Raw genomic sequence first — 27247 nt, forward strand, 5'->3', positions numbered from 1 at the left:
ATTAAAAGATGTTTCAAAAAGACCATACTAATTTTCTCAGCCCTCATGTTTTTGGCACTCTCATATGCTGTCTTTAGCATCAGTTGATGGAATATTATTGAGAGATCTGGCTATACTTGTTGCCCCTTTTGTTTAAGTGTTGTCTAGCACGAAGGGCTGAAGTTTGAGAGGTTTTTAGTTATCATGGCTTCAGATATTACATTAGTCAACAAAAGCCCATTTATAAAGTCAGGAGGAAAAAATCACAAATCTACTGCTCAGCACTACTTTCTAAAGGCCAGACTCACCAGAGGTTATTGAAGTACTAAGATGTCATGCAGAAGAGTTGGAGAAGGTAGAAAACAGTCAGTAAAAGAAAAAGCTTTAAGTGGGAGGTGTGAAATCCTTCCCTTCCCTTACTATAGTGCCAATAGGTTTCAGAGTAGCAGCTGTGTTAGTCTATATCTGCAAAAAGAACAGGAATACTTGTGGTACCTTAGAGACTAACAAATTTATTTCAGCATAAGCTTTCGTGGGCTAAAACCCACTTCATCGGATGCATGCAGTGGAAAATACAGTGCCAATAGGATACAACACAGCCACTAACTAAACACACGTACAGAAACAGATGTCCCAGAAACACAACATAAGAGTGATATGGAAAATCCAAAGGATTGATATCTGCACTATTATAGAAAATATGTACTATTGTGAAAGGACAAGAGGTAATTTTAGGAATTTTTTTTAAATATGTGCCTTAATCCTGGGACCCTGGATACAAGAATTATTTATGTGTCTAGTTTAGATACTTACTGGGAAACAATCACCAAAGTATCTCAATATGATAGTAAAGTAAGCCCCAGACCATGTGAATAACAATCCAGTTGGTCCATAGCTGAAATCCAGTATCAACAAAAAGAGTGAAGATTTAAACAATTTATTTAGTAAGTGAATAAAACAGAATGCACCATCACATTCCAGTACTATGCATCCATTCACTGCCATAAGCTTTAATAGGCTACAGAAGCAAAAGGTGTGAGATAAAAAGCACAGTAAATGTAATGGTGAGAAAGCTAAAAAGATCAAGTATTACTTACTCACCAACAATTTATTATTATTTTTCAAAGCTGTGCATGAGACTTAGCCACTAAACTCCCTGTCACACTTCAGGGCTCAGTCCTGTCCAACTCTGAAAATATAGATGTTAGTTGGGAGCTAAATAGCAAATTCCTGCTGAGGCATAGCTTTGAAGTCACTAGCAGAAAAATTAAACACACATACACACTTGAAATCTGTGAACTACATTTAAATTAAAATTCCACCTGTATCAAGTTTCATTGATTAATTCAGTTATTAAAGAATAAATTGTGAGTACAGGAATCTTACTGTTGTAGAATGTGATATGCATTAGAATCCAGCCACTTCAAATACAAAAATGATGCATTGCAAAGAGGAATTTGGCACCCTCAGCTTTTCTGTAAACATGAACATTATATTTTGTTTCACAAAATCTGAACTTGGAGTTCTTCAAGTGACTGCACATGTACATTCCATTCTTGCTGTCTGTGCACCCAGTGCACAGTCATCAGAAACTTTTTCCCTCAGCAATACCCATTGGTGACACAGTCACCAGGCTTCAAGCAGTGTGCTTCTTGCTAGAGGCCTATGCCAGTGAACAATCTGCACAATAACTGCCTGAAGTGCTTGGGTGAAACACACATAAAAGACTCTGATTTGCAGGGAGTTCAAGCCTAGAACGAAGAAGGCGAGGGAGGTTGGCTGAAATTCCTGTTGATGGAGGTAATGTTCAGGCCACCATCAGAGCCATCCTCGTCTGAGTCTGCAACTTCAATGAGAATCCCACCACCAGCTCTAATGAGATCCTGGTACCTGTCTCCACAGGTGCTGACTTTAGTTTTTCCTAGTGGATGCTCCTCTCTGCCCTCTTTCCCCTGTGCGAGAGGCAGGCGGGGCCTCAGAAGACACCGAGTGGGGACGGGGCTTCGGGCAGGAGGAGCATGGGGTGGAGCCCACAAAAGATTAATCTGGTACTGCAGGTGCTGAACATCCCCTATTTTTATCGGTAGGTGCTTGAGCCCCAGAGCACCAATGGAGTTGGCAACCTGTCTCCCTTGCCCAGGCTGAGGAAGAAATATAAGACTTCCAAAGATGCCCCAGCCAGGGGAAGGTCTCCACCCTCTAAGTTTGGTAAGGGGGTGAGAAGTTGAGCAGAGTGCACCTGAAACCTAAGCACTCCTCCTCCAGATCGGTGCCTAAGTCAGCACAGTTGGCTCTGGCACCACAGAGAGCACCATCAAGCCTGGTGTCAGAAGTGGCACTGGCATCTTCTTCAGCACCACAACAAGATACCATGTCGGTGCTGACTACCTTGGAAGCATTTGCGGTGGCAAAAAAATCTGCTCTGCCTTTCAATGCTGATGTCTCTGTCACAACAGGAGTTGGATTCCTTGGCAATATTGTGCTATCCCCGTGCCAGCAGTTCAATCTCCGGTACTTCAGTTGCCTGCTTCCTGCACTGTCTTAAGGGGAAGCCTGATATGATGGCAATGCTCTGCCCATCACCAGGTTCTCATCATCGGTCCCTGGCACTGACTGGATCAGCCCCTTCATGGTCGGAGGAATGGGAGTCTTTGTCATTGGACTCAGCAGTGGGATTTTAAGTCTCACAACTCTGTAGCTGGACCTACCAGTCTCCTCCCAGATCCTCTCTTCCAGCCTACCATTGTGACACCTTAATGGGAACTGCCATGGGAACGTGGCCAGGTCAATGGGGTCCAGCCCCATATCAGGGGCTGTTTTGGAACCCTTGGAGTTTTCCCCCAGCTTCTAGATTTTGTTCTCACTGTATGTACTCAGTACCCTCATCCACAAGGGAAGAAACTATGGACCGGGCAGTTCTGTCTCCAGAGTCCAGTACTGGGCCTGGCATTGACCATCAAGAAGAGGTCCTAGAGCCAGACCAGCAGCCATAGAAAAAGTTCTGCCCTCACCAGTCTTGGCTTCCTCTTACAATCATAAGACCATAGGGTTAGAAGGGACCGCAAGGGTCATCTAATCTAACCCCATGCCAAGATGCAGAATTTGTTGTGTCTAAACCATCCAAGACAGATGGCTACCCAACCTCCTTTTGAAAACCTTCAGTGAAGGAGCTTCCACAACCTCCCTAGGCAGTTTGTTCCATTGTACTACTGTTCTTACATTTAGGAAATTTTTTCTGAGATTTAATCTAAATCAGCTATATTATAGTTTGAACTCATTGTCTCTTGTCCTGTCCTCTGGGGCAAAAGAGAACAATTTTTCTCCATCTTTCTAATGGCAGCCTTTCAAGTAGTTGAAGACTGCTGTCATGTCCGCCTTTAATCTCCTCTCTTCCAAACTAAACATACCTACTTCCTTCAGCCTTTGCTTATATGCCTTGCATTCCATCCTTTTGATCATCTTTGTTGCCCGGCTCTGGATCCTTTCCAGTTTTTCTACATCCTTTCTATACATTGGTGAGCAAAATTGGACACAGTACTCCAGCTGAGACCTAACCAGCTCTAAGTAGAGAAGTACTATCACCTCCCATGACTTGCATGCTATGCCTCTGTTAATGCAACCCAAAATTGCATTTGCTTTTTTTGCAATAGCATCATATTGTGGACTCCATGTTAAGGTTGTGGTCCACCACAACTCCCAGATCATTCTCAGTAGTGCTGCTGCCAAACCAGTGTTCCCCCATCTGTATTTGTGCATTTGGTTTTTCTTCCCTTACATTTATCTTTGCTGAATTTCATTTTGTTGTCTATAGCCCAGTTCTCTAATTTATCAAGATCCCTTTGAATTTTAGCTCTATCTTTCAAAGTGTTGGCAACTTCTTCTAGCTTTGTGTCATCTGCCAATTTGATTAGTAGGCTCTCTATTCATACATCCAGACTTCCTTCCAATCTGACATCATTCCATTAATATCTACTCTTTGTTTGCAGTTGTTTAACCAATTATGTATCCACTTAATTTTTTTGAATTCACCAATATTCATGCAATTTAATGATTTATCTGGTATCTTGCTCTCCAGATCTCTATCAGCCAAATTTTTCAGAAGGTCTTCAATTTTTGGGTGCCCAACTTAAGACACCTAGGATAGCCAACAATTATTCAGACATTTATTGGTCCCTACAGCTCCTATTGACTTTAATGGTACTATAGAAGCTCAGCACATCTGAAAGTCAGATACAAAGTGTTTCAAGTAGGGGACCCAAAAAAAGACACTCCAAATTAGTGACCAATTTTTAAAAGAATAGGTGTATCTTTCTAAGAGGAAAACTGGTGAGGAAAATGAGAGTAGTGAGAGTATAATTAGGGCTCCACCTGTTCAATGGCACAAGGGGACCAAATGCTGTAGAAAACACTCCTAAGTTCTGGGAAAGAACCTGCTACTTCCAAAGGCATCACACACCATTTGCATATATTTGTGCAAAAATTGTTACTTGTTTTATTTTCTCAAAACTAGCAACAAGCCAAAGTTTACTTCTTTTGCTTCATTTAAATATTTCACAGTATTTTGCATGTATATACAAAAATATATTACATTTGTTTAAGTCCTTCCATGAAGTGTAAGATTACTACCTCTCTCCCCTAGATATGGTGTCAGAGCTGTTCAAGAGCATTGGATAATGTCACCTTCTTGTAGCTGTTGCTTACAGAGCATAATTTCTAGTTACTATGCATACCTGAATGTTTAGTAAGTTGGTATGTTATAACATAATTGTAAGGCAGTCCCCGTCCATCAGGGAGGGAAACCATGCCCCCTTGCTACAATGCTTCTGGAGTGACTCAGTTCAGGGGGAAATTAGCCGACAGTTAATAGGCCCAAGCCTGTATTAGAGGCCGGGCAGCAATTGGATCTATAGATCCCGGACCTCTGCCAGGGCGATGCAGCAAACAGTTAATGGCTCTGGCCTGTAGTCAGGCAGAACAGTAGTGAGTCTATAAGCCCAGATCCTTCAATTGGGGAGGGCAGCAAACACTTAATGGCTCTGGCCTGCAGTCAGGCAAAGCAGCAGTGAGTCTATATGCTGGGGGGGACCCTCAATCAGGGGATGGCAGGGCAGGGCAGGGCAGAGCAGCAAACAGTTAACAGCTCTGGCGTGTAGTCAGGCAGAGCAGTAGTGAGTCTATATGTTGGGGGTCCTCAATCAGGGCAGAGTGGCAAAACAGTTAACGGCTCTGGCCTGCAGTCAGGCAGAGCAACACAGCAGTCTAGGGGGATCAGCTCTCTGGTGGGACAGAAAGCAAAACCATCTGGCATCCTAACTCAGGCCAGGGACAGACCAATGCAAGCCTGTTGGCCTAAAGGTGGGGAGGCTGCCACACTCAGGGGCAGGGGGACGCAGGCTCATCCGACTCCATTGTGTCCCAGCCTAGGGCCCTAATAGTGGCAGAGTGGTCCGCCACTGGATCAGCAGGGAAATCTGGCAGCAACATGTTGGCCAGCTTGCAATCAGTAATACAGCCAAATCCTATTCGGCTTCCCTGGGCTCCTTCCTACACTCCCATTCAGGGGGTACCTGTGTTCCAGGGTCATCGTTCATCTGGCTGGGGTAAACAGCTAATGGCAGCCCCAACAGCTCCTCGGTGTTCCCGGTTCCTGGCGGCTCCAGCAATCCCTCTGGGTTTCTGGCAATGTAGCTGCCTCCATCAGGTCCAAGCTTCAGCAGCAGGGGGAGATATCCTGCTCCTCTGGCAGGTCTCCCCCAACGGAGCTGGAGGGCCTGCCTTTTATATTTCCAGTTTCTGTCCCACCCCTTGCATAATGACAGGTTTCAGAGTAGCAGCCGTGTTAGTCTGTATTCGCAAAAAGAAAAGGAGTACTTGTGGCACCTTAGAGACTAACAAATTTATTAGCGCATAAGCTTTCGTGAGCTACAGCATCCGATGAAGTGAGCTGTAGCTCACAAAAGCTTATGCTCTAATAAATTTGTTAGTCTCTAAGGTGCCAAAAGTACTCCTTTTCTTTTTGTCCCACCCCTCTGCTTCCAACGGGGCAGTTGCGGATATCCTGGCTCTGCCCACCATGCCCCTCACTACAATGTTTTCAGCTATTGTTTTTGGTGATCTTCTGTTTTGTGACACTTTTGAAAACAGTTCAAGAGAGCTGACCTGTTATACACAGACTATTGCGGATAGCTTATAAATGGGGGTTTGTATTTGTAAGGTGGTTTGGATACTTATGGCATCTTTTTTCTTTTTTAATGAAGGCATTGGGGATGGAGGAAATGAACTGGGAATGGGAAAAGTAAAAGAAACTGTAAGGAAGCACATAAAAAATGGAGATGTTATAGCTTGTGACGTTGAAGCTGATTTCGCTATTGTAGCCGGTAAGTTTTTAAAAAGTGAGAACAAAGCACATGTGTTGCAGATTAATTTTGGTTTGGCACTTTCTCTAAATGACCTACTGAGCATTCAGGTACTGTGAGCTTTCTCTCTTTTGTGCCCAATCCTGTGAGGTGTTGAGCATCCACATCTTCCCCTGGTATAACTGAAAATGGAGAATGCTCAGCATGTCACAGGATTGAACTTTTCATAATGAGTTCCTGCAAAATTAAAAGATCAGAGATCATCACATGACTCTAGAGTCCTGTTTGTGAGTTACTTTGGAGCCTTTTTAACTTTTAGATTGCTGTTAATTTCATTTTGAAACTGTACTAAGCAATTAAAGGTGTGTTCAAAAGCATTCAGCCTCTCTCTGCTCCCATTGAAGTCAGTGCTCAGTATTGGCATTGCTCTGCTCTCATTAAAGTCAGTGTTACTTCAATGGGAGCAGAACTAGGCCAACACTGAGTACTTATGAAAATTCCCACCCTAAATAAATATTAAAATCATTTGACTCTCAAGGAGAACTGTACAGCCATCTTCTATGCAGGAATTAAATGAACTTTATATGCATACAAGTTCAGTGTATTTGTTAGTGCCCTGGGGGTATACTATACAAGGATAAAATCAATTGCACTATGGGGTGATGCAAACTCTATCAAATAATCTCTGCAGGGCTTCTATACGTTCTAAATTTTGCATGTAACAAAACATAAATACAACTTCATGTTTAGAACCCTTTCCTGCCCTATTGACTTGGCCAGCACAAAAAAGGCTTTACAGAAGTTAATAATAAAGGAGACTGATTCAGCAATGACAGATTTACAAATTGTGTGGTCTACATTGTTCTATAGCTGAGTACAATGGGTGCCCATGTATGTGTCATAATGGGAGGTCACTTTAATAGAAGGGACTAGGGAGGCTAGATTTCCAACACCAATGGTACAGAAATAGGAAGTAGTTGGGGAGAAAATTGGGATTGAAGAGTCTGATTGTTTCTACCCTTTCTGCCCATGTGTATGTCCTAAAGTTGCTGTTCTAGGAACTGCAGTGTTTATACTCAGAGCAGCTGGCTAACCCAAGACACAGTAGAGGAAAGAAAAGGAATGTGTTTTGAGCAGGAAGGTCAAATGGGGAATGTAACATGCACTATAACATTAATTTCCAAATTTTCTAAAAATGGAAGTGTAGAAAATTTGAATATTCCAGACTTCTGGAAACAGGTCTAGGAACGGTAGTTGTGTGATTACGGGTGCAGGAACAGTAGTCATGTGATCAGAGTTGCTGGATCAGTAATGATAAGATATGAAGTCTGCTGAGAGAAATGCAAACACGGTATTAGAATGATCAAGTATTTTCAAAGAAGTTGCCAAATATCACTTAAAAGACAATGAGGTCTAATCTGATCTCAGTGTACAAATAATTCATGGATATTTACTTTGTTGGGATAAACATTTACACTCCCACAAAGCCCTAAAGAAGAATTATAGACTTAATCAGCAGTCAACAGACAGTCATTTGCTGTTTTCATCACAGCTGCTCCTCCCATAAAACGGCTGAATTCTTTACACGGTCTATGCTCTTTGTGAACAAAAAGAATAAGCTATGAACTTTATAAAAAATTTTCGATTATAAAATCTGACACCATGTAAATCTCACCTGGTTTTGGAAAAGCTGGTAACTCAACTCATCCTAAGTTTGCAAAAGTTGACAAGACTTGGTTTAGTTAAAGCCACACAGAATCCATGGCTTTGGCACAAAGCCAAGTGAAATTCTGGTTTTCACCATTTCCCTTTTGAGTTTTTGCATTTGTTTGAACCACAAACCCCCAAATTTAAACTAGTAGCTGCAAACCTGCACGTATTGGATCGGAAATAAAAGTTCACACAAACAGCTAAAAAACTTTGCTGAACTCTAAATTAGACACACAAATACAGCATATAGCAAAGTTAGAAACTTTTATATTACAGAAGATACCCAAATGTAAATGACAAGATTTGTATTCACCAAGTGAGATGAAACATGATTTAGGAGTCAAAGCACAGGCTTGGGAGTCAAGACTCTTGAATTCTATTCCTGGCTCTCTCATTTATTATTAGATAATTAGTATCACCCCAAATATTAATATGTACTTTGAAGGACTGATTTTAATCTAGAGGAATGTCAATAAGCTGTACGATGTATCTAATAATAGCTTGCAGGAAAATTGCTGATGCCATGGAATTCCCCATGAGATGTTTTCTGGTAACATGCTTCTGCAAGTATAAAAATAAACAACTGTAAGACATATTAAAAATAGAATATGGAACAGTTAATGAAACAGCACATGGCTGTTCTTATAGACTATTTCAATCCAAAACAGGTACTAGGAAAATCTTGCTAATAAAACCCATCAAATTGTGTATTCTACCACTGGTCCATAAATTGGTTTCTGATTGCGGCTAACTTTGTCACTGGCAACTAACCTATCAAAGTAATGTGGAAGGCTTGAGATATCTCCAGTCTTTAGCCCTTACAGCTGAGTTTTTCAATGTAGTTAATTTCAAAGCATAACTCTAGATTGGGTAGTACAGTAACTTTTCAGAATTTAGTAAACTGGTAGGGTGTGTACAGTGTACAGTATGAAATGTTTGTATTATCTTAAAACATTTAGTTAAAAAACCCTTATTGTTGAATATTATTAGGACATTCCTACCTCTCCCCCCACACTTTGAGATTTACGTGGTTTAGGTTCACTCTCAATTATTTAAAAACATTTTACGTTTAATTTTTACTGTCCAGTTTCATGGTGACTTTCTCTTGCAGGAGTCTCTAACTGGGGAGGCTATGCTGTTGCTTGTGCTCTGTATATCCTCAACACCTGTGAAATACACGATCGCTATCTGAGGAAAGCTATTGGGTTCCCCAGATTGTCCAAGAAGGCAAACTGGGCATCAGCACTTCCATCCATTACTAAGGTATTCTCTGTGGATAGGTTAGGGGATTGATAATGGGATGTTGAAACCTTCAGTTATTTGTCACTGGTTCAGAACTACTACTATCACAGGGCTATTTAATGGGCTACATGAAATGAGTTTGGGCTCTCAGTCCAATTCCTAGTGGACAAGAGCACATACCACAACCAGCATTCTCAGAAAAGGGTGCACTGATTGTGTGAGCATGGAAAACTGAACCTCCTTATTTTTATAGATGTGCCATCCAGAGTGGGGTTGAGGCAAATTAATAGGGCAACATGAGAAATCTTGTATACTGAAGGTATCTGTATTGCACCTGTTCCCCGGATAAAAAAAAATTTCACTCTCAGTGGCTGCCAGACTCCTTTCACCGGCAAGAAAATCATTTTAAAAATATTCTAAAATATGTAAACTTTGTCCTCTGAATACATCTGCTGCTGGGTTTCTGTGAGTATTTGGACAGAATCAGTAGTATAAACAATATAAACAATTCTAGGGTGTTACAAGCTGCCTTTCTCCTAAAGCAATTCAGTTAAGTTTGAGAGAGACCAGGTGGATTTTAACCATTTGTTGAAAACTACAATAGAATACAATTGTGATCCTAGGCTACATTACAGCAAATAAAGTAAACAATCACCCTCCTGCTGGGTGATCCAGCAAGGCATACTGGTTGTGGGCAGATGAACCTTTCTCTCTGTTCAAAGTCTGTCACCATGCCACCACAAAGAGAAGCTCTTAACACCCCGTACAGATTCTAAGTTACTCTTGTCTTGTGATGGTCACATGTCACATACATAGCATGCTCAGACATGCCGAACCATGGCTCCTCCAACTACTAGAAAATGTGAAACAGGTGCTAGGAACATTAAAACAAGGGCAAAGGTGCCTCATCCCTGGGACACAGGAGCATGTAAAGGTGCATTTGGGGAATGGAGGGATTCTCCAGTCTCCGAACAGGGTTTCATTGTTTTTTCCACTTACAGTACCACTACTCTCCATCTTGAAATATAACCTTTCTTCTCACCTTATTATGTTTATGTAGGTAGAAACTGATTTGATGCCTGACAGTAAGATTATAATTGGAAATCTATAAAGGTTTCCATTTGAGGGAGCCAACTGTAAAAGTGTTCTTAGCTGAAACTGATTGTCAGGTTGAAGCCCAGGACTGAACTTTTTTTTACCAGATTTGATGTCTGCTGTTTCAGATATTTCTAAATTAAAGAAGAGACAAATAATTGAAATTCTGAAGTTTCAAACATATTTCACCAATACAACTCAGAACTAGGTGTAAATCTGTAATCCTGTGGAGGTTCTCAAAATGAGTATGAGTTAAAATGGCAGAGGAGAGTCATAGTTATACTTTTTCTTTTATAATAAAAAGGAACATCATTAAGAGAGCAGGATCTGGTATACTGTGTCAGTATCACAAGCAGTCTGGATTTCCTAAATGTTCATTGGCAGAATGACCAACATAATGGCTTGGAAAAAGTCAATACTGTCTGTGTGATCTGCAAGCAAAGTCCTAGGAAACTTCTGTTTATCCATCCATCCTGTATTCATCACAGTAGTATTTCTACTGGGATCACAATAGGTTCTACTTAAAATTCCATCAAAATATCTCTCACTAATCTCAGTGATGGGTTTGTTATTTAACACTGGAAAAACTAAATTAATATTCCAGGTTAGACAAATACAACAAAAACATGATACTCAGGACCGTTTCTTTATATTATGTGCTTAAATCATCAGGTATTACAAAAAGTTTCTCGGAACAGTGCATGCACTTTTTAGTTATTTTTTGATACCTGGTATAGGGAAAGATAATTGAAACTGAAACCATATTTTTCTAGCTCTTACTCTTATGGGGTTGTCCTGTGACCTAGCAAAACATCTCTCAATTGAAATGAGTTATTTTTCATTCTTCAATCATTTTTCACTTACATCACACCTCTAATTTCCCTTTAATTCTACATGACCTAAAATCAAGGGGAATTTAATCAAAATTCCCTAGTAATGAGGTATTGTAATTAAACACAGTATCTCGCAGAGCAAATCCTGCCTTGCATTTGTATTACCAAGTTCTACAGCTGTCAGTCTTGATAATGATCTGATAATGGGAAGGACCCTTGAAGGTTCAATGCTAACATTCATTCAGATAGGTTTCAGAGCAGCAGCCATGTTAGTCTGTATTCGCAAAAAGAAAAGGAGTACTTGTGGCACCTTAGAAACTAACAAATTTATTTGAGCATAAGCTTTTGTGAGCTACAGCTCACTTCATCGGATGCATTTGGACCATTTATCATTCAGATAAAACTAATGGAAACAGCTCTGTTGGGAGAAAGAAAATTACATATTCTCTGTCAAGAGGCCATGATGGCTTTAACTGTAACCCTTGGAACAGTTAAACACTGCAGCAAATTTCTTGAGCTTCAAAACCTTACTCCATTAGGGTAAAAAGATAAAAACTGAGCAAGAAATTCCAGACAGTTTGTGTTTTCTCCTGGCAGTTACCTCTCAAATGCAATTGCTTTTAGTGCTCTGGCCAAGTGCCCAGTTAAGATAATAAAGCACCCTCGACATCTATACGCTTGGGCACCCTGGTACCAATATTCGCCTCAGGACTGACACTGCCTTCAGCACAGGCATGTGCTCTCATCTGAGGCACCACTTCCTGCCTCATTCTGGGCAATGGATTAATCAGATCACCTACTCTCTTCCTCTACTGTTGCTCCACCCCCGTCATCAAGATCCCAGGACTCTTCCGCATCCAAGTCGGGGTCATCCTCCTCCTGCTCCACATCACTCAATGAGCACTGCGGGCTGCTAATGGACTGTTATGTCTCCCAGGATTGGCATGCACCCTGTGGTCAGGACAAAGGTCCCTGACCTGATGCCTACTGGCCAGCGATGTCCTACTATATCAGTGGCCTCCTTGGACTCAGTGGGATGCCCCTCGCTTGCAGAGATTCCACTCCTCATTACACCAAAGATCATTCACCAAAACAACGGTGATGGTTGCAGAACAGCTGCAAGCCCAGGCATCAGCAGGCCTCCTCCCTGCAGAGCTCCGGAGTCCTCCCATCTGGATAAGTCATCCTGGGAGCAAGATCCAGCTTTGGCTCAATCAAGATCATCATCCTCATCTCCAGATGATGCTGTTCTTCCCTTCCATAGTGGAGGACTTTAAGGCATACCGAGACCTTTTACACTGTAGCCATGTAACTACATGAGAACACCCACAAATTGGTGGACATTCTGCAGCCATCTGACCCTGGGAGAGTTGCCCTCCCAATCAATGATGCATTCCTTGAACCTGCAAAAATCCTCAGGAGCACACCGGCCACGGTACTGCCACTGGCTAAGTGCATGGAGAAGTGCTATTTTGTTCCTGTGCAGGGATTTGAGGAGTTCTATTCCCATTTGGCTCCCAATTTTCTGGTTGTAATGGTGATGAATGACATGGCTTGACAGGGCAGAAAGTCCACCCCTAAGGACAGAGACTCCAAGCTGTTGGACCTTCTGGGCTGGAAAAACTACACATCCTTGTCCCTATAGATGTGGATTGCCAATCAACAAGCCTTGCTGTCCAAATAAAATTTCCTTAATTGGAGAGCTGTGTACAAATTAGTGGGCCTGAGACCTTGTGTGAGGAGTTTTGGGTGTTTGTCATGGAAGGCTGCTTGGTGTCCAAGACGTCCCTGCAGTCTGCTCTTGATGTTGTGGACACTTTGGCCTGGGTGGTGGCTTCTGTAATCACTGTGAGGAGGGCTTACTGACTGCAAAACTGTGGAATTGCACATGATGTCCAGCAAGCCATCAATGACTTGCCTTTTAATGGATGGACCTTGTTCTTGGAAAAGATCAATGACACACTAGCGCTCCTTTAAGGACTCCAGAGCCATATTGAGGTACACATTGTTGACACAGAGGCACCACTGTGGTGCTCAGCAGCAGTAGTACTGCCTGCAGCACTCCTTTGTGCATTTCTTCCCCCTGAAACAGCAGGACTACCCAAGAAAAAGGGATCGTTCCCACAAGAGGAAGCAGTCAAGCTTGGGGTTGGCCAATCCATGTGTCTTCCCCCTGTACCCTCTATGTGCTCTTTTGACTTCTTGGTCCAGAGCAGTGTTCCAGTCATTGCTCCACCTTCTTCTTCCCCCTACTCCTTTGGGGACAGGCTGGACCGCTTTAACAATGTTTGGGGATCAATTACTTCCGACAACAGAGTCCTAGACACTATCAGATTGGGTTATACCATCCAGTTGCTCTCTACACCTCCTCTCCCCTCTCCAGCCCTCTTCAGGGACCCGACTCATGAGACACTGCTCATTGAGCAGGTCAGCTCTAGCTAGCGTTGGGAGAGGTGGAGGACGTTCTGCCAGTACATCAGGCTTCTACTTCCAGTACTTCCTGATACCCAAAGCCAAGGGTGGAATAAGACCCATCCTCAATCTTCATGGTATCAACAAGTTTATCAAATACATGAGGTTCCAAATGTTTACTCTATTGACTATCCTCCCTGTACAGTCTCAGAACAACTGGTTTGCTGCTCTGGACCTACTTTCATGTGGCAATTCTACCTAGCCACAGAAAGTTTCTCCATTTCGTTGTAGAAGAACACCACTTTTAGTATATGGTTTTCCCATTTGGCCTCTCTTCTGCCCCCTGAGTTTTCACCAGGTGCATGGCCATGGTTATGCCATATCTCAGGAGGAAGGGAATCCACATCTTCCCGTACCTTGATGACTGGCTACTAAGAAGCAGCTCCAGGGAGGAAGTTGTTGCCTACATCAACACCATGTTGTGTTTGCTCAACTGCCTGGGTCTCATTTTAAACACCATAAAGTCAACATTGGCTCCTATCAAAAAATTGAGTTAATTGGGGCCTTGTTAGATTCCATAATATTAAGGGTGTTCCTGCTGACTGATCACATCCATGCAATTCAACATCTCTGCTTTAGTCTACATTCTCAGCCCTCCACAACAGTCCAGGTGTGTCTGAGCCTGATGTCTTCCACTGTAGCTGGCAGTCGACTCTTCTGTATACTTTCTCTCCTATCCCGATCATTCCTCAGGTCATCCTCAAGCTCAAGGTGGGTCAGGCCAAGCTCACTCTCACTGCTCCAGCACAGCTAAGGCAGTACTGGTTCTTGGACCTTCTTGTAGCGTTGGTTCAGCCTCCCATATCACTTCTTCCTCATTGCAACCTGCTCACTCAGGCATCATGGCATGGCATCACTCTCCATCCTGCACTTACCTCCCTACACCAGGCTGCTGCATGGTTTAGTGAAGAGAAAGAGCAGTACTCAGTGTCCAGCAAGTACTACTCATTAGAAGGAAGTCCTCTACTAGGATGACCTACTTAGCAAAGTGGAAGAGGTCTTCCATGTGGTCTGTGGCCTCCAGGATCCAACTGATGTAATCTTCTATCCAGGACACCTTGGAGTACCTACTACATCTACAGAAATTGGGCCTCGCAGTCACTTCACTGAGAGTGCATCTGGCAGCAATCTTTCATGTTCACAGAAACTCAATCTTTTCCAATGCCTTGATGACAAGATTTCTAAAAAGGACTTCTCCATTTACATCCTCTGGTCTGAGAGCCAGTCCCCTTGTGGGACCTAAACACGGCTCTAATGGACCCTCTATTCGAGCCCCTTGTTTCCTGTCTACTGCCCCTTTTGTCTCAGAAAACCACATTCCTCGTAGCCATTACATCTACAAGGAGGGTGCGTGAGTTGCAGGCCTTGATGGGTGGGCCTCCTTACACACAGTTCTTCAAAGACAAGGTAACTTTACAGCCACACCCAAAGTTTTTATCCAAAGTGGGGTCTCAGTTTCATTTGAACCAAGCAGTGTATTTACCTGTATTTTTTCCTAAGCTACCTTCATCCCCAGAGGAACAGTACCTCCATACTTCGAATGTCAAACAGTGTCTAGCCTTTTACCTGGATAGGACTGAAGTGTTTCATGCTTTGCCTCACCTGTTCATGTCATATGCAGACTGCACAAAGGGGCAAGCAGTCTCTTCACAGACCATCTCCAGATGGATAGCACCCTGTATCAAGATTGTGCATTAGATAGCTTGAACTGCACCTCCTCAGCTGATATGGGCTCATTCGATGAGAGTGCAAGCAATGGTGATAGTGTTCCTCAGTGACTTTTCCATTTTTGATATTTGCCACATGGTCATTCATACACACATTTACAGACCATTATGCTGTTACCGCATCTTCCAAGGTGGATTCAAGCTTTAGAAGGACAGTCCTATGATCCCTCTTTTGATAGACTCTTAGCACGCCTCTCCTGGACGGGGTACGGCTTGTGAGTCACCTAAGGGGAATACACTTCTACATCTACTCGAAGAAGAAGAAACAGTTACTTACTGTAATTGTGGTTCTTCAAGATGTTATGCAGATGTGTATTCCACAGCCTACCCTCCACCTCCTTTGCATTGTAGTCTTCTCTCAGGGGCATTCAGAACAAAGGAATTCAGCAGGGTGGCTCTGTCTCATATAGCCAGGGGAGGGGCCACAGCTATGAGGTGCCACCCCTCTACAGGTACTGTGAGGCAAAACCTCCAGCTCAGACATGCTTTGTGCTCATGCATAAGTGGAATACATGTCTGTATCACATCTTGAAGAACCACCACTAGAGTAAGTTTCATCTTCCAGTAAATCTACATCTCAAAGAACCATTTCTTTTGGGAGTTGCTGTATTGCTAAAATTTCATTATTAGTATTACAAAATATACCACACATCATTCACTCACACATTATGTACTATCACAAATTCAAGCTGAATTATAGTTGTCTGCATAAATGAACAATATATAAAGATGTACTATCCTTGTTTTACTATTATTTATTTGCTTGTTAATTCACAAATGGGTTTTTCCCATTACTAGTGCAAATTAGTGTATTTCTACTGTATTACTTGCTATTTCTTCTATTAAATTTGAATCTCTTGTTTCCCTAATTTTTGCGCTCAGTTTAAAGTACTTTTGTAAACATTGGTTTGAGAGTGAATTGCAAAGAACTCCACAGCTAAGGAAAGGTGTTACACATTGTGTTTGCCCATTACAGACACACACACACACACAGAGAAACGTGTCTGACAGTAGAATATAGTTTATCAGAGACAATCACATCATATTAAACAGGAGAAGTTTTTTCAATGTAGTCAGGCCAGAGATGGTTAGCAAGTAAAATGGACTTGCTAAAGGTAAAAGAAATATAGCTACAAGATGAGAATAAATTCATCTAGTTTGTTTCTCCCTCATGAGTCAAGAGGAGAAATTTAGTTTTCATCATTTTGCGTTCAGCAACACTTTTTGCATGGGGAAAGGGCTCATACTTAAATTTACAACTAGATTCTGCACTTGATGTTGTGACAAAGTTCCTCCTCTGCCTTGGTGGGTCTTGCACTTATTGGCGGATTTGCTCGCCTCAGAGGTTCACAGCAGCCCTCAGTTTGGCCACTTTCATGGCTCAAATCTGCCATTCACTCAGTTAGCCTCATCACTGGCTAGCATGGGGAAAAGGAAGAAGAACAATCCCTGCAGTCTCTGCTGATCCACCTAGTGGATCAGGGAACAGACCAGAGACCTTCCCCTCTGGTGGAACCCACAGTCCAGATCAACTCCTCTGCTATCAAGTAGGGAGTTGGGGAAATGGAGGGAACCCGGGCCCGTCCTCTACTCCGGGTTCCAGCCCAGGGCCCTGTAGATTGCAGCTGTCTACAGCGGCTCTTGTAACAGCTGCGTGACAGCTACAACTCCTTGGGCTACTTCCCCATGATCTCCTCCCAACACCTTCTTTATTCTCACCAGAGGACCTTCCTCCCGATGTCTGATAATGCTTGTACTTCTCAGTCTTCCCGTAGTATGCCTTCTCACTCTCAGCTTCTTGCGCCTCTTGCTCCCAGCTCCTCGCACGCACACCACAAACTGAAGTGAGCTTCTTTTTAGACCCAGGTGCCCTGATTAGCCTGCCTGTCTTCATTGATTCTGGCAGCTTCTTGATTGTCTGCAGGTGTTCTAATCAGCCTATCTGCCTTAATTGTTTCCAGAAAGTTCCTGATTGTTCTGGAACCTTCCCTGTTACCTTACCCAGGGAAAAGGAACCTACTTAACTTGGGGCTAATATATCTGCCTTGTATCACTCTCCTGTAGCCATCTGGCCTGACCCTGTCACAATATATTTAGATGTTAAAGTACAGTTATGATCAGGGATAAGGAGGTTTTGGTACCATTATACAAGGCACTGGTGAGACCTCACCTAGAATACTGTGTGCAGTTCTGGTCTCCCATGTTTAAAAAGGATGAATTCAAACTGGAGCAGGTTCAGAGAAGGGCTACTAGGATGATCCGAGGAATGGAAAACTTGTCTTATGAAAGGAGACTTAAGGAGCTTGGCTTGTTTAGCCTAACTAAAAGAAGGTTGAGGGGAGATATGATTGCTCTCTATAAATATATCAGAGGGATAAATACAGGAGAGGGAGAGGAATTATTTAGGCTCAGCACCAATGTGGACACAAGAACAAATGGGTATAAACTGGCCACCAGGAAGTTTAGACTTGAAATCAGACGTAGATTTTTAACCATCAGAGGAGTGAAGTTTTGGAATAGCCTTTCAAGGGAAGTAGTGGGGGCAAAAGATCTATCTGGTTTTAAGATTCTACTTGATAAGTTTATGGAGGAGATAATGGGATTTTGGTAAGTAATTGATCTTTAAATATTCAGGGTAAATAGGCCTAATCCGCTGAGATGGGATATTAGATGGATGGGATCTGAGTTACCCAGGAAAGAATTTTCTGTAGTATCTGGCTGGTGAATCTTGCCCATATGCTCAGGGTTTAGCTGATTGCCATATTTGGGGTCGGGAAGGAATTTTCCTCCAGGGCAGATTGGAGAGGTCCTGGAGGTTTTTCGCCTTCCTCTGTAGCATGGGGCATGGTTGACTTGAGGGAGGCTTCTCTGCTCCTTGAAGTCTTTAAACCACAATTTGAGGACTTCAGTAACTCAGACATAGGTGAGGTTTTTCCTAGGAGTGGCTGGGTGAGATTCTGTGGCCTGCGCTATGCAGGAGGTCGGACTAGATGTTCAGAATGGTCCCTTCTGACCTTAGTATCTATGAATCTATGATTGCTATGTACAGTTTGACATAATGTAACAAGGCATTTTCTGGTTCTTTACTGTAAAAGCTGTGATTTATTTAAGACTGCTTTGGCTATGAAATATATCACATGGATCAGGAAATTTAAGAAAGATAGCAATCATTATGGGGTACAGTTAAAAAAACTGTACCAGATAGTGAATTTTTGATTGTTAATTGGCTTTGGGAGACTATTCCAGTGCTTCCAGAAAAATTTCAAATGTAAATCACACACAAAAGTACATTAAACATACATATAATAATGCTATGGTATACTTCATTTATATATCCAAACACTGTAGTAAAACTGTTGTAATCAGTAGGGTTTGAAACATTTCCATACAATAGTGTACATTTTATGAAAGGGAATACTTGACATTTTTGGTTTATGAATTCTTGTATCAAGCGAACTACAAGTACTGAAAATGTTTCTTTTCTTTCCTTCCTGTTTCTCCTCTCATTGCATTAGGATCCAATCAGGTGTGGTGCTAAGTACCCACAATTCTCACTGAAATTAGTAGAAGCTGAGTGTGCTGATCATTGTGCAAAGTTGGAGATAGGTTGCACAGATTATCCCAGTATATTCTATTTCTCTTTCTCCCCATCTATTCTCTTTTCCCCTGTTCCTTTTCTTTAAAATCTGTCTGTTTCTGATGGTTGTATATATCAGGAAATAAGTTAGTTAGGGATGAGAATCCCAAAGGGTAGCAGAAGCCCTTCCACAGGTGAATGTGTGCTACTTATAGGGAGACACCCCCCTCAACACACACACACACAGCCAGCCCTAGCCCTTAAAAGCAGTCAGGTAGGTTTAGCCCTAAAAGAACAAGTCACGTCCAGGCTGCTTTAAGCCATTATTTTCTGGGGGAACCAGATAGTCTTTAAGATGCTTTGTATGAATATTTATTTGGTTCTTTTTTGTGAAATTTACTAACATTAAGCTAGCCAGAATCTCAACACAGTGGATTGAAATTTCTGAATGGACACTAATGTGCTTTTGGTTTGGTACCATTAACATTGCTCAGTAATTAAAGGGTATCTATGAATACTGGCTTTTGTTAATTCCTTAGCACTTGCATTTCCTGCTACTAAAGGTACCCTTTGGCCCGCTTAGAATGGGAATGTTTGTGATACTGCTAGCCAAAATAAATTCTTAGGAAGATGTGGTCACAGTCTTCTAATGTTTAATTGAAAGATTTTGAGGAATATTCTTTGCCTTATTAGGTAAATTAATAATATATTAATTATACCTTTTTTTAGGAAGAAAAGTTGCTGAAAACACTTATACAGCATGGAGTCCGTAGTGGAGTAACTGCCAGTCTCGAAATGGAAGTGGATGGACTGCCCTTCTACAACATACACTCACTTATGATTGAAAAACTGCTGGAACAGATACTGTAATGACTTTTCCCTAACCATTTCTAAACTCTAAAGTTTCTATTAGATATCTCTCCACCCGCAATCTAACAACAAGGTATGGAAGACCAGAAAAGGCTTGTTCTATATATGTAGGTACTTATATGGCCTCCATCACTAGTATCTGAGCACCTCACAATCATTAATGATTATCCTTCTAACATTGCTGTGAAATAGGAAAGTTTCATTAGCCCTGTTTGGCAGATGAAGAGATGAGAGATGGAGAGATTAAATGATTTCATCAAGATCACACAAGAGGTCTGACACAGACCTGAATTCAGCTCTCAAGAGTCCCAGGCTCATACCTTCACCACAAGCCCATCTTTCCTATTTGATAAGTATAAAACTCTGAGTTATGTTGACTCACTCATACAATCTATGGCCTTATATAGTAAAAGATGACCATGTTTCATGAAAAAAGTCTCTTGCCAAAGTGTTATCACCCTTGCCTTTTCCTGTGTGACTAATTCACACAGCTGCAACAGGAAGTAGTGCTTGTAGCAACTTGGTTTTTAAAAGACAGTATGGAAAGCAGCTCTAATAAAGATGCAGGTTAAGAAAAAAGAGGCTTTATGGCAGTGAAAGTCCTAAATGTATATCTACATCAGAGGTTCTCAAACTGTGGTCTGCAGACCAACAGTGGTCCACAAGCTCCATTCAGGTCGCACACAAGAGAATGAAGGGCCACCCATCCAATTAGTGGAGCCGCAGGCAGGGCTCCACTAATTAGGTGCCTAGACCCTGGAGAAGACGCACATGTAAGGTGAGGTGGTGGCCTTGGGGGGAATATGGAGTGGATGAGAAGAAGGGGTGGGGTGAATTTGGGATGTGCAGGGCTGCGGCAGCCAGAGAAAGAGGCGACTTTCCCCAACTCCGGGGCTACGGTTGGCAGGGAGAGATGGCCTTCCTTCCCAGCCTCAGCTCTGTGGCTGCTGTGGTGGGGCAGAGTCCCCCCTCCTTCCCAGCCCCAGCTCAGGGGCTGCCATGGCGGGGGAGAGAGGGCACATCCATCGCATTAGAAAGATAAGACTACTGATATTAAAATATGAGTTGTGTGCCTTTATTTGTAGAACACAAAAACATTATTATTAAGGTTTTTTTTAATATAAAGTGCTTTACAATAGTTAGCTAATGGTAAAAACAACATTTGGAAAGATCATTAACAACATCTGGAAAGTCCGCCGAGCCCCTCGGCAATTTTCAAGTAGTCCGTGAAAAAAAAGTTTGACACCACTGATCTACACAATTCCTGGAACCCCTCTGACTGTGTATTCCTTTGATCGTGGATAAACAAGGGAAGCTTTACCAGAACTAGTGAAATAATAGTAGCATTGCATGACTCCTATGTAAAGCATGGGGAAATAATGAAACTGACATTGTGCAGAAATTTCCCTTTAAGAAGAGAGAGGCCTGGTTTATGTGTCTGTGTGTGTGCGTGTCTCTCTCTCTCACACACATCTGCACCCACACACAGTCCACTAATAGACTGCATTTACTTAAGTCTGTAACAATTAATTAGCAGCTGTAACAAATGTATTTTACAACACTAAATTTAGTCAAGAATGTTTGAATTAGTAGGTCTTTATCCCCTCAAATCTTCCGTCCAAATACAGGCTATGTCAGATAGCTATTACTGGGAAATATTAAGTTTAACACTTTATTGTTTTTCTCTAAATAATAAAAATCCCAGCTCTTTTTCATTAATGAGACTTTAATCCAGTAGTGATGTATAGTATTTCCCTGACAACTGCAATGTGGTGTATGATGTTATATGTAGAGTAAAAGGCAGTCACAGTGAACATCTGTGATAATAAAACTCCTGGTATAGTCGTGGCATTAAAATTGCACCTGTCTGGCAGGATGAATTTCATTAAGCAACACTGAGTTCATGTTTAGAAAAAGAAACCATCCACACCTCCCTTTCTGTAGGACAGATGAAATTTTAAAGTTCTAAGAGCCAAATTGTGACTCAGTTGCACAGATTTCAATCTGCTTTTACACTGACCGTGAAATTTGGCCCCACGCCTGTACCAACTCAGATTAGCCATATTCTGGTAGATGACAGTTGCATGTAAGATGCCATACTTGGCATTCCAGCTCCATATTTTAATTGACAAGGAAAACTATAAAGTAGCTAAACATAAACAAGGCAACAAATGCCTTCAATCTTCTAATCCAAAACTGGTGTGTGCCTTACACCATCTTAGATCAGGGAGAATGAATAGTTAAAGATGTGGTTGTGCAGGCTGTATTCCCAACAACATTCTAGCTTTGCTTTAGTGCAATTTGGAACTGCTGCCATGTGACCTAGAGGGCACCAAAAGGGAAAAACGGAATGGGAAAGGTTTGGAAGGAAGTAACAACTGATCAAGAGAAGTGCATGTATAAGGAAATCAACCCAGCCTCATGGGAGCTCTTAGCATAAAAAAATTTAAATGAACTAAACAATCTGAGTGTTAATGTATACAGACCTAATCCTCTTTTGGGAGTGGGGATATGATTTCTTTTGGCACAAGGAGGGAAGAGAGAATGCTCTGAAGTCTCACAAATGGACTCTGTGGGCCAAACCCAAAAGATAGAACAAATCAATATTGGAGGAAAATATAATCAATGCATTATTTATTAAATGCATTCCCTAATTATGTCTAGTGTATACTTTCACAGTGACTTTCAGTGCAGCATTCAGTATGTATTATTTGTTAAGCATACAGTCAACACAAATCAGACACAAGATGCAAAAGGTTTGCCTTTGAATGGCTTTTTAAATATATTGGGTATTTACATTGCTGTGTGTTGTCTGTCTGTGGATTGCACAGAATTAGTGTGTTTTAAGGAGAGCTTTGAAAGCAGAAGGTGGATGCCAGGAGCAGCAATGCAGGGGGAATTTTAGGGTGGGAGGGGCAGAAGGCAAAAAGGCACAAAAATTAGACTTCAAAAAGGAGATGAAGTAAAGGTGAGGCAGTATTGATTAGCAAAGCAAAGATGTATAAGAAACAAGATGTTAGTAGGAAGAGTTGTGGGAGCCTATACATATGTGACTTTCCATTCTTTTATTGCCAATACATTTCATTGTATAATAGTAACTCCCTATGTTTTTTCTGTTCCCTCTGTGTAAATCAAAGGCCATTATGGATCACTTTACATACAGTGCATTTTGACACTGAATTCCAGGAAAAGCGGTTCCCTCTATAACAAATCAAACCATAGAATTAAAAAAAAATCTGTTGGGGGACACAGAAGTTAAACTCATCCAGTTCAACACGCTGTCTGCTCTACAATTTATTATAATTTAAATGCCTTTTTGCTCTGTGCTGCACAATACACAGAAAGATGGAAAAATACAACGACAATCCAAATTTTAAACTGGTTAGCGGAGTATGGATTTAAATGAATGTGTATCATCAAATACTGTGAATCAGTGCACTGGCATGTAGTGTCAACTCTATCCATGCCCCCAAAGTAATGCTTCCTTTGAAGTCCATGGAATAAATTAATTGCCCTCTAAGTTCCAGATCGAGTGTCCACTGAAGTCAGTGGGAATCATTGGCACTGGATCAAGCCCAAAGAGCAGTGGCTCAAGACCCAACAGACATTAACTTAACTATCAGTTATGGAAAAGCGCTTCATTGTGAATTCTCTTCTAATATATCCCTCTTGATTTTGTTGGTTGGTTTCTTTGCTTTTTTAGTTTGTCTTTGCATTCCCTGATCACTGGTTGTTGCATGGCTTCAGGATGACTGAGACAAAGTTACAGAAATCATACACATACACAAAAAAATTTCTTTTGGGAAATGTTTATCACTTCATTTTACATAATTTGTTCCATCCTCCACCTTTTCAGCAAGGTGATCACAGAGTTTGATAGCTTTTTCATAAAGTCAATACATGGACAAACAATCAGCAATTAAAGACCATTATGGCAAATTCACACCATTAATATTATCTGATTTCAGCCAGTCCAGTCATCAGAAAAGCAGCTTCCCCATGACTAACACTATACTGAGTCAGTAATATATACATGTGATCTAAGCCAAACTGACCTGGCGTATATTTTCCCTGCCCTATGTCAAGGCCCAGGTTACTCAAGGGAACTAAGGAATTTCCCCTGCGGAAAGAGTATCAACACAGCTCTGCTTACAGTACTGATGAGTTATTAAGCTCTTTAGAATGTAAAGCAGTTGCAATACATTTATAAACCAAAGACTGAGGCCCAAACTTAGACCTGGAAACTTTAGATCAGTCTCCCTTTCTAATGGGTGCTAAAGTCTGTCTATACTGGTGATGGAAAAGTCTTTCATTTCATTAACAGTATGTAGTTTGTTTAATAACTGTGGCTCTTCATCTGCTGGTACACTGCTGCTTTTTTTGAGGGTTTCTGGAGTTTTCAGCTGGTAGGATACCTTGGTTTTAGTCTTTAAACATCTTAAGCATGTTAAACTGGAATCTCTTATTTTGACAAAATTGTGGTACGTGCTCTCACTGGAAAAGCAGTACAATACTGGGTCAGCAACACAGTTAAAACTAGTCAACAAGAGAGAAAAGTGGTAAATGTTAAAGATTTTCTCTGCAAATATGCAGTTTTTCTCAAACAAGCTGCGAATTACCAACAGGATGTGGTATGGTCCAAAGAAAACCAAGAAAATGACAATTGTGCTTGAAACCAGACGTTTAATTTGGATTTTTGTCTTCTTTTGAGTGCCATGGCTCTTGCAGACAACTCGTAAAATGCCACAGTAAGAAAAGAGCAGTAGGAAGAAAGGGAAAAGGAAGCCAGCAAAGAAGCGGTAGTAATTGATGTTGTGCTCCCAATTTTTGATGGGATAATGTTCAAAGCATATTGTATGACTCTCTGCATCCTTACTAATTTCAGCTTTCTTAAAGAAAAACCAGCTCATCAGAATTTCTTTGCCCCAGATTATGATGCTCACCACCACAGCAGCCTTTATTGTCCGAAACTGATAGAAACGAAAAGGATGTACCACTGCTAGATAGCGGTCAATGGAGATGCAGCAGAGGAAGCCCACACTGATGTAGATATTCTCATACAGGAGTATGCCACAGATTTTGCACAGATCTGCATCATAGGTCCAGTTGTCATGCTGCAAAACGTACTGGAGCCAGAAGGGCAAAGAGAAGATGTAGAACAGGTCTGCTATAGTCAAATTGCACAGATAGATCCCCAGTTCATTTTTGGCCCTGATTTGTAGGTACCCATAGTACAGCGAGAGGCAGTTAGCTGGGAGACCTACTACAAAGACAAATATGTATATAGTGGGGGATAAAGTCTGGTGTATGCTGTGATTAATGTTGCAGCCAGCAGAATTATTCGCAGTCGCATTCTGTGGAAAATCCTGCATCTTCTAGCAGTGACTATACATCTCTCATCAGGGTCCCAAAGAGGGAGATGTACATTTTAATTTCATAAGTTACTCATTTCTTTCACGCTGTCTTCCTACTGAGGTGGCTGTCTGTCTTTGGATACTAGCGACCTGAAAGTAAAACATATGAAAGTTCTTATGAGAAATATCACTGAAAAATAGTATCATTTTCAATAAACTTAATTGTCTTAGCCTTGAGCTGTCTCAAGTTCTGCCACAGAAATCTCATAATTTCCGAATTCTAAATACATGAATATAGCATCTTCCACCAAAGCATTTCACTTTACAAACATTCATCAGTTTAGCCTCACAACTGTGCTATCAGATAAGGAAATATCTCCATTTTACAGATGAGGCACAGACATATTAAGTTAGTTGCTCCGGATAACATGCTTCCTGAGGCAGAGTAGTGAATAGAGTCCTATTCAAACTTTCTTATAGGGCACTGCAGCTATGGCAATTTAATTTCCTGAACAAAATGTTCCTGCAAGGAAATTACACTCTTCAAGCAGTCTCTCCTGCACAGACAGTTCCAAAACTGCTTTTCCCTATCAAAAGACTTGCAGGGAAAGATTTCCAGAAACCTGTAAAAATCTCTAATAATAGCGTATCCATTGTCTCTGCCCTACAAGATATTCTATTGCAGATCTGCTTAATTACAATGGATCCTCAAAAACTAAACCCCAGTCTGCTGCAAGTTTCAATTTGTACATCGCCACGTACATGGGTATAAATATGTTCAGCTAAGGAACACTTTTATAATCCAGAGCTCTAGCCCTACAAGCCTTGTCTACACTACACAGTTTTACAGTGTTTGAACATGGTTGTGAAGAGCTGACTACAGTTTAGCAGTCAGTGCAGACCACAATAAATTGTGCTCAGCATCAGGTAGCTAACTGATTAAATCCTGATCTCCACCAACCATTAAATCATGGTCAGGATTTGGTCATCTAACATGATTGTTCACAGTTGTGTTCAACCACAGTAAAAGTAAAGGCTTCAATGTAGATGTTCAGAGGTGAAGGCCTACTTACCCTTGTGAATATAAACCTTTTTATATGGTGTATTTTTCCTAAAGCTCAAATTAATATTAGGCAGTTCAAAAAAATGCCAGCATTCTAAGGGAGAGTAGAAATGGTCTTTACAGCTTTTGCATGTTTCCTCTCCCTGTTTGATTTCAACCTAGTTGTATTGTTGTTTGTTTCCTTTCATCTCTCTGCAGTATCAGGTTGTATGACCCCCTCCCAACATAATGCAACAAACAACAAAAAATACTATCCTTTTCTACAGCAATTGCCCCAAACACTGCTGCAGTTGTATTGTACACTGCAGTGTTTGAGAATGTTACTGTAGAATTTTTTTAATGCTTTTTATTAAAGGAATTGTAGTCTTTTTCAAGAAGATAATGGGCTACAGTCCTTTAAAGGGGACCTACAAAGAAGTTTTAAGAATTTTACTTCTATATGTGATGAAGGTGATTGGAAGTGGTTTTTCCCCCCCAGACTAAAAATATTGACCTAATCCTGCAAAGATTTATGCATGTTTCACTTTACTCACTGTGGAGTAGTCTCACTGAAATTACAGCAAAGTTAAGCATAAACATGTCTTTGAAAGATTGTGCTTGTTTTTTTCTTTTGCTTCCCTCCCCTTCTCATCAGGAATATCAGGCCTGGTCTTGCTGGAGGCTTTTTTAGGGATCTGAAATATGTTCAGTGTGAGCTCTTACATCCTGTGTGAAGGGGCGGGCATCTTGAGTGCTTAATAAAGGCATCCAGTCACTACAGAGCCTTCCCAGGGAAACAAGACCAAAACCAACAGACCTAGCTACTTGAGTAAGGTTTAGTTATGTGACTGCAAGATTGGGCCTTAAATTCTAACTAATTGGTCTGTGTGCTTGTTTGGATGACCTACATACCAGGAAGGCAGCATGAGTAAGGACACACATATTGCGATGCTATTTTTAGACCTTTCCCCTAAACAACATTGGGGTGCA

The 27247-nt window shown here is 41.5% G+C and overlaps 2 protein-coding genes across 6 annotated transcripts in view; one reads left to right on the top strand and one right to left on the bottom strand.

The window, feature by feature from the left end:
• The window catches only part of DGLUCY (D-glutamate cyclase), a 96944-nt gene extending 76511 nt beyond the window's left edge, over positions 1-20433 (top strand). For 3 of the 5 annotated variants that reach the window (XM_038406774.2, XM_043517829.1, XM_043517830.1), the window contains 3 exons: positions 6237-6356; positions 9157-9308; positions 19721-20433. In XM_038406774.2, coding sequence (XP_038262702.1) covers positions 6237-6356; positions 9157-9308; positions 19721-19861 — 413 coding nt within the window. In that variant the 3' untranslated portion in view covers positions 19862-20433. Of the gene's footprint in view, positions 1-4618; positions 4721-6236; positions 6358-9156; positions 9309-19720 lie in introns of those variants that run through there. The other 2 variants (XR_006282434.1, XM_043517831.1) reach the window with 2 other exon arrangements.
• A 3221-nt stretch (positions 20434-23654) lies between these two features.
• GPR68 (G protein-coupled receptor 68) lies at positions 23655-25503 on the bottom strand. Its single transcript, XM_038404263.2, has one exon. The coding sequence runs from the start codon at positions 25231-25233 to the stop codon at positions 24136-24138; it is 1098 nt and encodes a 365-aa protein (XP_038260191.1). The 5' UTR covers positions 25234-25503; the 3' UTR covers positions 23655-24135.
• Positions 25504-27247: the final 1744 nt, after the last annotated feature.

The sequence above is a fragment of the Dermochelys coriacea genome, chromosome 6, assembly GCF_009764565.3.
Source record: "Dermochelys coriacea isolate rDerCor1 chromosome 6, rDerCor1.pri.v4, whole genome shotgun sequence".
NCBI classification, from domain to species: Eukaryota; Metazoa; Chordata; order Testudines; family Dermochelyidae; genus Dermochelys; species Dermochelys coriacea.

What these genes read in the sequence shown, in the direction of transcription:
- GPR68 (XM_038404263.2), bottom strand. Translation starts at nt 25,233, where the DNA reads ATGCAGGATTTTCCACAGAATGCGACTGCGAATAATTCTGCTGGCTGC.